Source organism: Zosterops lateralis (assembly GCF_965231275.1).
Source record: "Zosterops lateralis genome assembly, chromosome: 10".
Lineage (NCBI taxonomy): Eukaryota > Metazoa > Chordata > Aves > Passeriformes > Zosteropidae > Zosterops > Zosterops lateralis.
In genome coordinates, this window is record NC_139770.1 from 24,708,336 (window position 1) to 24,722,627 (window position 14,292).

At 45.4% G+C, this 14,292-nt stretch overlaps 1 protein-coding gene across 5 annotated transcripts in view; it reads left to right on the forward strand.

The window, feature by feature from the left end:
- The window catches only part of ST6GAL1 (ST6 beta-galactoside alpha-2,6-sialyltransferase 1), a 44,403-nt gene extending 35,780 nt beyond the window's left edge, over positions 1–8,623 (forward strand). For all 5 annotated transcript variants that reach the window (XM_083868359.1, XM_083868360.1, XM_083868356.1 and 2 more), the window contains 3 exons: positions 3,889–3,990; positions 5,223–5,397; positions 7,219–8,623. In XM_083868359.1, the coding sequence (XP_083724485.1) occupies positions 3,889–3,990; positions 5,223–5,397; positions 7,219–7,460 (519 nt within the window). In that variant the 3' untranslated portion in view covers positions 7,461–8,623. The remainder of the gene's footprint in view (positions 1–3,888; positions 3,991–5,222; positions 5,398–7,218) is intronic.
- The last annotated feature ends 5,669 nt before the right edge of the window (positions 8,624–14,292 follow it).

Consider the following 14,292-nt stretch of genomic DNA (forward strand, 5'->3'; position numbering starts at 1 on the left):
ACTCTCCCTGTACATAAACAGATGTGGCTGTACAGCTGTGATAGGACTCTCCATGTGGATTCTCCTATTTTAGACCAAGTGTAGTTACAGCCACGTCATTTTAGTACTTCTTTTCTCCATGCAGATCAGCCTGCAATCATGGGTGATGTTCCCTCTGAATAGAGATACCAGCTTAGAAAACTTCAGTTACAGGGAGAACAATCTTGCTGCAGTTTTTAGAGGCTAAAGTTAACTCAAAAGGCAGCATTGATCTGGCTGCTGACCAGGAAAAAAAGATGCTTTCCATGTGTGTAGTGCAGGAGTCTCTCACCTGAGGTTTCTAAACTGAGCAGCTCTGACTGAAGTCCCCGTTAACTTTGGAGACCATTGGATTGGAAGCCTGGTTTTCTCAAATGATTTTATTTGCACTTTGGATGGTTCAGTGCTGCTCTAGTCTTGGTGACATCATTTAAATCTTGGTAGTGGGGTTATCTGATCACATTCTCTTTGTAGCTCACTGCAGGAGCTGTGCCTTATCTTGCCTTGTCCAGAGCTCTTACAGGCATCAGGTACTGGAGAAGCTGTGATTTGTTTTTGTTCTGGGCTGGCTTTTCTTATATTATAACTGGGAAAAGGAATGGGTTTGGGGCTTGGCCACTTTTATTTTGGCTCTTATTGCTGATCAATCCTCAGTCCACTGCCAAAGTGAAGGAAATGGGATCTCCTGAATCTGATCTGTCAAAGATTATCTGTATTGAGTAATATCCCTTTGGCACACATGGCCAGTGGCCTTAAGTTTCTTAATAATTACTTTAAAATACTTTTCTGTAATTTGCTGGCCAGTCTCTAGGACATACTTGGGGGTGGATGGTTTTAACAGTAAAGTGGAGTATCTTGTATATCTGTGTGTACAGAGAACGATTAATGGATTGGAAGGCAGTTAATGACAAGAAGGTAAGAAATTTGGGACCTCCAGATCTGAGGATATGCTTATAGGTCCACAAGCTTGGTAGTTGTTCTAAATAAAGAATTTATTTAATGTTGCCTCATTTATTTTCTCAGGCCTTGACTAGTTCATCAGTACTGCTGCTTTTTTAATGGCATGTTTTCCTGCAGTCTGACACAAGGCATTGATTTGCCCTGGGAAAGCAGTCACACCTTGTGGAAACAAGAGCTGAAGTACGTGTGAGGGGAGTGCCAGTGCCATGCTGGAAGATGCAGCTCCTTTCTGCAGAGCTGACCAAGGGCCAGAGAACTCGTTCCTCTCAGCCTTGTTTCCAAGGGCTGGCTTCTTGCTGTCACAGAGAGCGTTCTCTGCTTTGGTTGTCTTTGCTGTTATTGGCACCCACAGTCTGCAGGGAGAGAGAAAGAGGAGATAGAACATCAGTGGAATGGGGAAAGGCTGTGGTGGGAAAGGAGAGCATATTTAGATTACAGGACATTGACTGCTGGTAGCAGGAAAGAAGGAATTCATTGTGATATGGCCAATAAATGTACTAAGGGGGTAGGGGCTGAATTAACAAGATCTTGTTACACAGTGAACTAGCTAAAGAAGAAATTAGAGAACCAATAGATCAGTTAACTAATTAGGATCAAAAATCTGGGCAGGACAAATCAGTCATGCAGTAATTTAAATGGATTTTACTGCTTAGAAAGAATCATTCACTATTAAACAACAAATGGACACTGAAGGTAAATGGGGACCCAGATTCCTTCAGCAGACAGGTTAAGTGGCTGATAGATAGCAGGCAATGTGTCTTGGTTTGGATAGACAGGTATCTGCCAAGGAAGATTGGAATTTCCCTTGGAATGTAAGCCCCCCTTTCCTCCTTTTTAAATTATTATAAATTTGCAATTAAAGGCTGTTAGGCAAAGATTTTGGGAATAGGTATAGTAGTTCTTTACTAGGGATATTAAAAATACAAATGTAGTACAAAAGAATAAGCAAACAAACAAACAGGGAATCCCAGAAAACCCTGACAGAGTCAGAAATGCAACCTGACGCCCTGTTGATCAGGGTGCTGGGAACAGTCCAAAGTCAGCCCTCCTGGAGTGGCAGATGTGGTCCTGTTGGGAGCAGAGATGGTCCTATGGAGCCAAGGGTCCAGGGGTGGGTCTGGTCTTCCTTTGGGAACACCAGAGTGCCTGGTGACACTTGTGGCTCCTTTTTATCTAGGTGGAAATGGTTTGGCTCCTTCTCCCTGGGTGGAGCATCTCACAATGGGATGATGAAATGTGTCATGCCATTGGTGAGCTTGAATGGTCCATTAACAGAAGATATTCCCATGGGGGTAGTGGAAGAGTGAACAGAGATTGGAAACAATAGGGTTTTTAACAGCTTGCTTGTTATCAGAGAAAGTAGTTACCCCCTTCCTTCTGGAGTTACAACAGATAAAGAAAAATCTCCCCAGCCGAGCTTTGGCCACCTCTTTGTTTTGGTCAAGTACTCTTAAGTATCCAACACTTAGTCTCCTTGGTAACTTATGGGGAAAAAATTATTTAAAGTAAAAAAGGAAACCTAACCTAACCCCCAACACAGTGCCAACAGCCAGCTCCAGTGTGAGGGAGGACACAGCAAACAGTGGCTGTGGAGCTGCTCCCCTCCTGATTTCTTGTCCCTTTGTTTTTGTGCCTGTCACAGCTCTCTCTGGATTTGTGTGCTTCTGCCAACTCCCATGGCTATAGAAACAATGAACATAAAGTGCATGTGCTCCTTGCCGTATCCCTGCCCCTTTGCAGTGCTCCATCCCACTGGTGCTGGGATGGCTGGTGCCAGCTGGTGCCTCTCTGTCCCTCTGGTGCCCACACCTGCAGCACTGCACACTCCAGCTGTCAGTGGCCTAGATATTAGAGCTACTGTAAGGAAATTAAACCAGGCAGTGCACATGGTCAAGGCCTAATCCTATAGAGATAAGAACAGATGTGAGGAAACTCTTTGGTTTTGGAATAATCCCCATCTGAGCTGGCTGCAATGTCCTTGTGCTCTGGTTATGGGGGCAGCCATGAAGGCAGCCAGGTTGCTCAAGGACTAATTGGTTAGCTCATAATTAGATTTGTGGAGAAAGTCAGGACAAATGGAAGCTGATTTTTATGATTTGTGATAACAATGTTTACAAGCTGTGCCTGTACAGATTATGGCTTTGAGTGGGGAGGACAGGAGATTAATTGTTTGATAAGAATTGTTTCCTTTCTGCTGCATACCTGGGTTACTCTTGGGTGTCCCAAGCAGTTGTGGTTATGTCCAGATTATAGACATCTCTGTTTGAAGCTTTCCTTCTCATTGCTGCTCTCAGGAGATTCAAATCTCCCCTGCCTGAGCTGTCCCCTCCCTGCTCTATTGAGGTGATGGGGGCTTGGCATGAGGCAGGATTGGCTGGGGATGCTGTAGTCTCTCATCTCTTGCACTGATGGTCTCACTGCAGGCTGAGCACTGGCTGCCAGGGTTCCTGTTGCTGAAGAGAAAACACCCACCTGCAGGCCTTTTTGGGGGGTTAAATGAAGGCTCTTGATAAAGCCAGCAGTGTGTTTGCATTAGGCTCTGCCTGGACTGTCCTGGTGATGAGGAGCAGCTGGTGTTCCCTCCTGCTGCTGGTATGGTAGTGATGGGATCCTCTCAGGCTGGCTCACTCTGCAGGTCCTGTCCTTAGCGTGTCACTGTCATGGATGGAAAGCCTTGTAAAGCACCATGGCAGCTTTTCTTGTGACTCTCCACAAGTCCTGTGCTGCTAGGCAGCACTGGCTTGGGCATTGGAAGGGCATTGCAGGGGCTGTGTCCTTGCTGCACACATGGGGCCATGTTCAGTAACCAGCAGTGGGGTGGCTCTGGCTGTTTTCAGATGTGTTTTATTGCTTGGCTGCCTGCTAATTCTGTTGGCATACTGCATATCATTGTATCTGTTGTTTTCCAAGCTTGTAACTGTTGAAGAGCAGAAGTTCCTGAAGGAGTCACTATATAACACTGGAATCTTAATTGTCTGGGATCCAGCACCATATCATGCAGAAATTGATGAGGTAAGGCTGAGTTTTTGTAAATAAAATCAGATTAACCTGCTTTGAAGTGCTTCTGTTAAACTTCCTCCTAATGTGAGCAATCAGTCATTCTGAGGACATTTTTGTTTGCTTTTTTTTTATTTTTTTTTTTTAATTATGGATATATCTGTGTGTATTTCTGGGAGTATCCCATGCATGAGTGTTCCTAAGAAAATACTTACCTCCTTCTGATCCCTGTGAAGGGCCTCTGGCCAAGGATAATGGATCACCATCTTTACTTCCACATGGATGGATGGCACAGGGAAGAGGTCACTACTGGCTGCAGCAGTTGTCTCTTTATAGGATGGTTTCCTCTCTCTGACTCTTAATTTAAGATTTGCTGAGGGTTGATGCTTGGATATTTCAAGCACCAGTCCGCCATGGGATATACTTGAAGCATTATGAATGGATTGGAAAATCCTCTGAAGATCTGTGGCAGGTTTCACATGTGGGTGTGCAATCCCTCTAGCAATTCACTTCTGATTTTGAGTACAAAAGAGCATTGTTTGATATTTGATGAGCTCTGGAGGCTCAAAGCGAAAACAGGTAGGAGTGAACAGTCCATTCTTTTATTTTAAGCTCTGGCTTAGAAGCTGAGAAATCTTTGCATTTGTTTCTTTGGCCTGCATTTCCTGTTTTCTCGCTGATGTTTATTTCTGTGCCTAGTCCCACAGCTCCAGGAGGTATAAGGAGCTATGGACAGCATGTTTAAGAGTCAGTAAACCAGGATGGGATATTTATAGCATAGGGAAAAGAATCTCATCATGACTTTAGGAAAATGTAAACCATTGCTACATTTTTACTGAAAGGGGAAATTTAGGGATGCAAATCAGCTCAGCTTTGTTCAGGAGGCTGAGCTGGGAAACTTACCTGCAGAACAGGATGCTTGGTATTGCAGTGTGGAGAAGGATCTGGGTATGGAACATTTAAAGCAGAGTTCTCAACATCTGCTTCTGGGGAGTGCAGAATGAAATTACATAAGATGCTGATCTCATTCAATGGTCCTTCATTGAGATTTGGAGTTTCCCTGCCCTGTTTACTGAGTCAGGTCACCAGAGTGACCCAAGGGGACAGTGAATAAGGATGTTTAGATGAGTGAGGGTGTGTAGCAGGATCTTCTCCAGCAGCAGCACGTTCACTCATCCTTGTTTATTGTTGATTACAGTAAAGTGGGCCAGAAATAAAGGATCTGACCTCCTGTTTCTGTTTTGCAGTGGTACAGAAAACCAGATTACAAGTTTTTCGAAAGCTATAAGGCGTATCGTAGAACATATCCAGAGCAGCCCTTCTATATCCTGAATCCCAAAATGCAGTGGCAACTCTGGGATATTCTGCAGGAGAATTCCCTGGAGAATATTCAGCCTAATCCACCATCATCAGGAATGCTTGGTAAGATAATTGCCCTCAAAACTTCTGGTTCAGTTCGCAGACAGGAACTCTCCAAGATGTCTTTTTTCAAAGACATCTACAAATTTATGGTGCTTATCAGAGTTGTTTTTCCAGTGTTTTTCTTGTGCCAAAATGTAAGCTTCCTGTCTTCAGAGCAGCAGCTCAGTTGTATTAAATTAAGTGCTTTGCAGCACCCGTCTGAAATAGCAGTCCCAAACATGGCCCAGTTCCAGGTGGAAACAGGAGAACAGACTGCAACACTGGGAGGGTCTCTAGGATTTGTAGCTCCTAGTGCCAGAGCAGTTCCCACAGGGTGCAAGAGGAAGGATGTGTCTCCTGCAGGCTCAAATCTGGTCAGGCAAATAAATCTGATTACTGTAAATGAATTCTAAGGGTGTGCCTGTTTCTTTTCCATATATTATTTATATATACAAATATATGTATGTGTATATATATAAAGACTTTCTGGGGGTCTGTGGAAGGTCAGAATGAATGGCTGCCCTGAAAAGGTCAGTGATATGCCCTTCTTAGCAAAGGAACTCCTTTTTACATTTTGCTGTTGCAAAAGGTTTCCTGCTTAGCAGAGAGCAGCTGTCATGACCAGCTGAATACAAAGGAGTGAACCTCTGGGGAAGCTGCCATGTATTTGAAATCACAACATAGATGTAGTCTTGTTTGCCATGGACTGTCCAGCTGCTGTGCTTCCTCCCTTTGTCTGCTCTCGCCTCTGTTCCATCACTGCTGGGGCAGAGGCACTTTGTGTAAACAGAGTTGCTTCATGTTTTTGCCAGGCACAGCACCTCTTAAATCATTGCTTGGGTATGTGTAGAGCAGCTGTGTGACAGCACAGGCAATGACTTTAGCAGCAGAATTGTTCACTGGAGTTTCGGGCTTGAAGACACACATGTCAGACAGCAGTTCCCCCAGGGCTTAACTTAGGGCCAAGTCACCTTGTTTTTTGCTTTGTAGAACAAGTCACTTTGTCAAATCCAAGGGCCTAGATGAGTTCCAGTTTCCAGCTCTGTGTTCTCTGGAATGCCTGAATGTGATTGAAAATTTTCATTTGAAAGGTGGATGAAAATATTTTTAAAATACACTTCAGATTCTTTTAATGTCTTACAGTTCCTCAGTTGTGCATGGTCCCTAATGTCCCAGATCCTGCATGAATTTCCTGTGATGTCACACATTGATTCAGTTTCTCTGGTATATTCGTGTTATTTCTTGCACTTTGAAGAAAAGCAGCCAGAAACTGTGGCTTCAGTCTGCTGTGGCTGTGCTCAGCAGTGACTGGTGTGGTGTCCTCGGTGGAGGAGACACAGGAGGGCAGCACTGCTCTGCTCCGGGAAGCCTGCAGAGCAGAGGCTGCTCAGTCTCCTGAGCATCTCCCAGCACAGGCCCTTTCCTGTTCCCTGCACTCAGAAGGGGCAGCTGGGACAAATGCAAAGGTCTCATCTCTGCTGATCCAGGCAGGTTTGAGACGGGCTCTTTGGATCAGCTAATTGCAGTGCTGGCTTGGCAGACACCCAAGTTTCTGTGAAGGTCACAGATAATGGTAGTACTCTTAAAAATTGTTCTTTTGGCATGGCTGTCAGTGTAAACAATCTGCTGAAATCACATTGATCGTACATTTTGTAAGGGAGGGCTTCAGAAAAGAGCCCCATCTGGTCAGGCTTGTTTTTTGCCCCTCTGCTCTGAACATTAATAAAGGAAAGAAACCCTTCCCTCTGGATCTGGCTGCTCCTTGCTGGCTGCTTGTCCCTGTGGAATGTTAAACCCTGTCTCTGGTGTGACGTGGGGTGTCTGCTGTCTGTCTCTCCACAGGCATCATCCTCATGATGACACTGTGTGACCAGGTGGACGTGTACGAGTTTCTCCCCTCCAAGCGGCAGACGGATATTTGCCACTATTACCAGAAGTTCCACGACTACGCCTGCACCATGGGAGCTTACCACCCCCTCATGTTTGAGAAGAACATGGTGAAGCACATCAACCAGGGCACGGATGAGGATATCTACACTCATGGGAAAGTCACCCTGCCTGGCTTCCGAAAAGTGCATTGCTAACGGATTGATTTTACTGTGTTTAGTATTTCTTGAGTTTCAAAGCACTTTTTAAATCAGGGTTGTCAGATTTGTTAGGTCTAAGCACTGGTGTGTTTTGACAGCTCTTCCATGTAGCAAGGCTTGCTCTTAGGGCTTTGTTGACCAACTCTGAGCTGTAAGGCTCACTGTGGTACAGCCACTGACCTGCATGAGTCACTGCACTAAACAGACTCCCAATGGAGCCAGGCTCTTGCAGCTCATGGATACCTCTGGCTTCATCTCAGCTGCTGACGGTGTAGGGGAGGCACAGGAGAGGCTTTCTAAGCAGAGATTGCACAAGTCAGGATCATACAATGAGCATAGTTCGGTTTGCTTCAAAGGGGTTGCGACAGCCAAAACCTTGAGCCTTTGGGAAAATGAAAAATCATTTAAAATTTGTTTTTGTAGTTGGGAGCTCTTGAGAGTAGGGCTGATTTACGAAAATGCTGTCAAGCTGTGTAATGATAAGCTAAACTTCTAATCCAAAATATTTGATTCTATAAACAGTCTGTGAACTTCCTTCCAAATTGTAAGACTTGTGAAACCACTCAGGTGACATTTTTGGCAAAGGAAGAGGAAAGCAATTAATAATTCAGTGAATCTTGCAAGACTTTTTAATCTTTTTACTTTTTTAAAAAAAATAATTTAAAATAAATTTTAGTAATCATTTACTTTTCCAGTACAGTGTTGGGCTTGGTACAGAAGAACTCATATTATCAGAAAGGTTTTGGGAAGATGCTCCAAGGCACAAATGGGAGAACTCACTGGAAGTTGGTGGCTTTTTCCAGCTCTCTGCTGCTCTACATTTGCAATTGTTGATTAATTACTTACTGTACCCATTAACACAAACACCACAGAGCTGCTGCTAGATGAGTTCCAACCTTCTGCAAGCCAACAAGGGGGATCTCTTGACTGCTGAGTGCTTTTCTGCAGAGGTGGGGAGCAGGTTTGCCACCATGCTCTGCTTCTCATGCTGAGACACAGGCAGAGCTGAAAAGGGCAGCTTCTTCCTGTGGCAGCATGGTGGAAGTGGTAGCTGGGCAATCTCAGAGTGATGGTGAGAACACCTTCCCTGTCTTCTGTATTCATGTGTTTCATCAGGTCTGTAGAACTTTCTCCTGTTTTGAATAAATCCTGTGAAGTCATTGGCCTGGTTTTGGTGAATGGTAAATGTCTTGTCTCCATGGCCCTGGGGATTTGTCCCAGCCTTGCACCACTGCAGGCACAGCTGCTCCTCCAGCTCAGGGGCTGCCTTTCTGCACACCCATCTCTTGGGATGGATTGGATCTGTCAGTGTTTACAAATTACATACAGGTAAAAAGGTCCGGGTCCTTGCACCATGTTCCACTAGGACAGGAATGCAATGAAGGCAGCTTGGAAAGCATTCCTTTTCACTGCAGGGGGAGGAGGGAGCTTACAGAGGAAAAGCCATGAGGGGTGGCTTGGAAGAGACACAGTAATCCTCTCCCCATCTCCACTCTTGGGTTTTGACAGCCCTACTTCTCTTTTCTTTGGATCGGGGAAGCTGCCACAGCAGTTTGCCTTCCTACTATGTGTTTGGTTGAGATTCAAATAGCTTCTGCCTCCTTTTCTAGGCTGTTTCATCTGTTAATTCTCACAACATTATTTTCCACCAACTCCCTCACTGTGGAGCCAAGCCCAGCCACACTCCCTGGCTGGAGCTGTGTGATGGATGGATGGGCTGTGGCTTCTGGGAAGCCAGCACAGCCTGCCTGCTGCTCACCTGGGCTCCCAAACCCATCTGCTCCCCAGCAGGGCTCCTGCAAGGAAACAAAATGTCCCACAGATTCCCCAGATCTCTCAGAACCCTTGGTTATTTAGGGGCAATAGTCTGCACTGAGCATGGAATTTCAAATGTTATGCTAACAGTTTTAGCTGCATCCAACTTGTGATTCATTTGCAGTCTAAACAGACTTCTACAGGAATTATGACAGAGCTTAAAATAAGCCAGTGGTAACACTCTATTTTTCCTTTTTTTTCCTCTGCCTAGATAGAAATCTAATATAAAGTGCAAGTGATGACAAATCTGGTATTTAGAAGAGCCAGGTGTGAGTTAGTAGGCAGTAATAATTAGATTGTAACAAAAGCCTCATCCTCCTGCAGTCTTTATCACTTCCAGGGGAACAGCTTTCTGTCCATGTAGAAAAGGGGAAAGCGGCAACACTGCCCTTTCCAGTTAGCCACTGAAGGACTTAGTACTGGGAAGGATGCTCTGTAATTACTTGGGAAATATTTCCAGCTGGAACCTGGGTTTACCCCTCTTTGGCTTGGCATTTTTAGAGAGCCATGGGCATGTCTGGGAAGAGGTTATCTGGTCAGACCAGAGCCCAGAGGAGGGAAGCCACTGTCAGCAGTTCATGGCTGGACAAGGAGGTATTTAGGGGATGTTGAAGGAATGACACTATGTTAGTGGCAGGGGAGCACTGGACTTCGTTGTCATTAAAGATTTTCCATTGTCTGGGCTGACAAAGCTGCCAGTGGGTTTTTGTGGTTTGCTTTCACTAAAGAAAAGGGGAAAATGTCACAGAAATTCAAATTGTATGCACCTGAGTCAACACACCTGTCCCAAGTGTCCTAAGAGAAATGGAGTGGGTGAGTGGGAACTAGATCTGAAGCCACACCAGTAAATCCACAGTGATAGTTAAAGAGGTGCATGCTGGCACTCCCTGAAAAGAAACAGAAGCTGCCCCAGCTCTGGTCTCTGTGCATGCACACAGCTGAAGGGCTGGGCACAGGCAGGATGGCTCATCCTCCTCTGCTCTGGGAAGTCTGACACTCCTGCCCAGAGCTGCAGGTGTTTGATTTCATTTGTGAATTGTATCAGCCTGGCAGGGAAATTTCAGCACTTGCATCAGGTGATAATAAAAGGCACAGGATGGAAGCATCAGGCTCCATTTTGGAGCAGATAATTGGTGTGCATGGCTATACATGCCTTAGTTCCTATCCCTGTGCATTGATAGGAGAGGTGAAAGTTATGGGGTTACCTGGTGTCAGTGTGTTCAGCACCTGCAGCTCCTGAGCTCCTGGGAAATGCTGGGAGCAAGCTGAGCCCCAGCTGGCTTCGTGTCTCACTCCAGAAAGGAGCTGCAGATCAGGACTCCTTTTGGAAGACAGAACTCACAAGGAAGAGGATGTGCTTATTTCTAGCTTGGTTTTGGAAGTGCTGATGAATGTGAAATTTTGTCTCTCTCAGCTCTAAGCAAACAGCTGCTTCTCTTTTTGACCTAAACTCAGTGAGTTGCTTTACAGCCTTGTCTTGTGAAAGGTATGGAAAATGGCTTCAACACACAGCAACATTGTGAGGGGATCTGGTGTCTCTTGGGATTTATAAATGCTCAGATCATGTCATGCACAACTTCTGTGCTGTTTTGGCAGTGTGCAAGGCTTCTTCCAGGGGATTGTTCTATAGGGTTGCAAACACAGCACCCTCACAGTGTCTGCACTGAGAGGGGAAGGAGGAGCCCTTCTAGGGGCCAGCCTTGGCACCTCTCCTTTCACCCAAGTCCTGTGAAATACTTCCCTCTATAGGTGGCTCCTGCTGCTCCTTATCCTCCAGGATGTCATCTCTGCAGAGGTTTGTTGTCTCCAAGTTTTGTAAGAGTTGACATCTGTGTGTTCATTTAGTTGAAGTTAGCTTGTAGCTTTATGTGTGATAAAGGGAGCAGTTAATTTAAATTGCATTGTTTGACAGCCAGGTGGACAGGAAGCTTAGTGCCCCACCACTAACTTGTGTTCTGTGTACAATGAAGAAGACTAATTTAGGGAGAAAATTTAAGCAATGAGTATTTCCAAAAATAAAAAAAACCCCTCCTCAGTTCAAGGTATGTTTTAGGAAGATACATGGATATTTGCAAAAGCAGAATGGAAGATGAACAGGGAAAAGCAGGCTTGAGAGATGGTTTGAAAAAGTGTTTGTTTAGTGCAATTTGTTCTGAGTAAGTCTCTTAAAACCAGAGAGGGGCAGGAGCAGAGGAGTGGACTGAAAGTGGTTTGGTTTGGAGTGAGTGACTTCTGGCAGAAGTTGGATCTCTTGGAGCAGAAACAGAAGCTTCCCAAACCCCATTGAGCTTGGCTTGCTCTTTCCATCCAGGTCTGAGTGTGCTGCTGGTTTTGGATGTCAGTGTGCATGGAAAGCTATGCCTATGAGAACAAAACCAACTTGGAATGTCTTTATTTCCAGTCCAGTGTTTTTCCTGGCTGGCCCTGGCATCCTTTACAAAAACAACAGCAATGTTCCATGGGCCAGCACTGGTTCTAACCTGTGATAAGCAAAAAGGTCCTGGTAACAAGGGGATTAAATCAGCCAAACCTTTGCTAATCCTGCTCCAGGCCAGCTCTGCTGCATGTTATCACTCGTTGCAGCCCTGAGTAGTTCACACAGAGCTCTCTACGGGGGCTTACCTCACACCACTCTGCTGGTGATGCTGAAATGCCCTGAGCCATTGCAGGTCTCTAAACATAACTTGTCAAAAGGGGGAATAGCTGAGTCTTACTCTGATGGTTAATGAAATACAGAGCCCTGGATGGTGGAAGTGGTACCAGCATTTGTAGCAGTTATTTTGTTTCCCAGAAGAAAATAAAAATCACTAATATGTGTGAAAGTAGGCTGTATTTAATTAAAAGCCAGTTTCAGGTACATCCAACAGCAGAAAAATAGGAAAACTGAACTGCATGCCCACTGTGTAGTTTATATATTGCAAAATCACTGTTATTTATGGTGCCTGAAGTGTTACATAAACACTAATTTTAACAAGTATATGGAGGAGGAGCTTCCTCAGTTTTCCCCTGCTCAGCTGAGTGTTCCACACCCATTCAGGAATGCCAAATAGCTGCATTACCACATAAAATACTTCCAAAAAATGGAAGCTGATCTTTAACTGTGATAAGTCACTGAAGTATCCTGTCATCAAGGAAGTTATAAATCATTTTCATGAACTGGGAATCTGTTTCCCCTCTCAGTTGACTGTTTTTTTCCTTGAGTATCTTCACAGACATTATCCTACTTGGTTTTTTATTGGTTTACCAAAGATACATTAAAGGCACACATTTCTTAAGTAAATATGTGGGAGGGAGCACTTGCACTGGATTTTAGGAAGAAGGCTGAGCAAAAGGTAAAGGCTGAACCTCCAGTTCCTGGGACAAAGTGCAGGGGAACAGAGTTTTATATGGAATTTGGAAGGTGCTGTCTTGTCCCAGGTGCCAGTTTAGGGCTGTTTGTACAGGATGTGTGAACTGAGAGTGAAGCCAAAGAATTTAAGGGAAACAACAAAGAAAAATTGTTTTGTTAGAACTGAGATGCTCAAACAGTTTTGACAAGAAGCAACCTAAACTTGTTGAACTGTCATGGCAGATAATTTGAGTCTGACCAGGCTAACTGTAACCCATAGGTTAGATAAACTCTTTTCTTATTTTGAATAGGAGTTCTAATTTGCATAAATAAGATATGCAGTCTCTTGCGTATTTCTCTCAGATATTTGTTTTTCTTTCCTGCTTCCAGTCCTAGACCTTGTTTGTGTAGAGAGATTGGTGAGTGACTGGGACAATGAGCTGGAGATTTGGCTTTGGCATGAGGTAATTGTGTGGGTAAGTTGTGTATCCTGGCAGCAGCCTGAGCTCCCTGTGGCCAGCTGGGCTCTGGAGGTACCAGGTGTGCAGAGTGCTGGAAATGTCCCATCATTTCAAAACCTCCTGGAATGTTCTTATCAGAAGTTGATAAGAGTTTCCAAGACAACCTAAGTCTCTGCCTGAAAACTGATCTTCCCATTGTCTTTTCCCCCATCCCAATGTATCTTCTCCCCCCTCCTGTCCATCAATCTCCCAGGCCCAAGAACTTCTGAGAGGTGTCGGCCAGTGGTTGGTGGATCCCCCAGGGTCCCCACCCCAATTTACCTGATTTGTTGATGTTTGTGTATTGCAGTTGGCATTAGCCACCTTGCTTTGTTTCATTGGTTTGCAATTTGTACCCACCCCTGAGACTTCTGTTCAACAAAAACCCCCTGCAGACCAGGACCTGGGTGACTCTCCTGAGGCACAGGCCTGGGACCAGGGACTGCCTCTGTGATCCCCAAATAAAACCTTTCTTCCTGAGCCTCGAGAGTGTCCCCTCTTTCGAACCACGGCCGTGACAGCCAAGGCAAAGGTACTGCAGAGCCAAGACCCACGCAAAGGTACTGTTGAGGCGTATCAGAGCTAGCAGGGTGGTCCAGCCGAATGCTGGGCTGGCCTGAGAGACAGATACGCGAAGCAACACATTGCAGCCTTGCTCAATCAGGCTCTGAGCTCCTGTGGAGGCCTGAAGTGTCCCTGTGCCCCAGGGTGGGCACAGAGCCTCCTGCTCTGGGTCGTTCTGCCACCAGATGGAGGTGACACAGCTGGAGCTGGCAGTGGCTGCTTTGCATTCTGCCATCTGTACTGGTGAGGGATGCAAAAAAAGAGCCATAAAATGGGATTGATTTCAGAAACTGAGCCCACACAGTCATTGTTGGATTGACTTTTCACTGCTGGGACACTGGGGTGGGGTGGGGGGTGGCTGGGAGTGCTCTGGGCAAAGCTGTACTGCAGCAATGCCAACCTCTGTGTTTGTCACTAGTGTGGAACTCAAACATTTCCCCTGGGTGACAGGAAAGGAAGGAAAGGAAGGAAAGGAAGGGAAGGAAGGAAGGAAGGAAGGAAGGAAGGAAGGAAGGAAGGAAGGAAGGAAGGAAGGAAGGAAGGAAGGAAGGAAGGAAGGAAGGAAGGAAGGAAGGAAGGAAGGAAGGAAGGAAGGAAGGAAGGAAGGAAGGAAGGAAGGAAG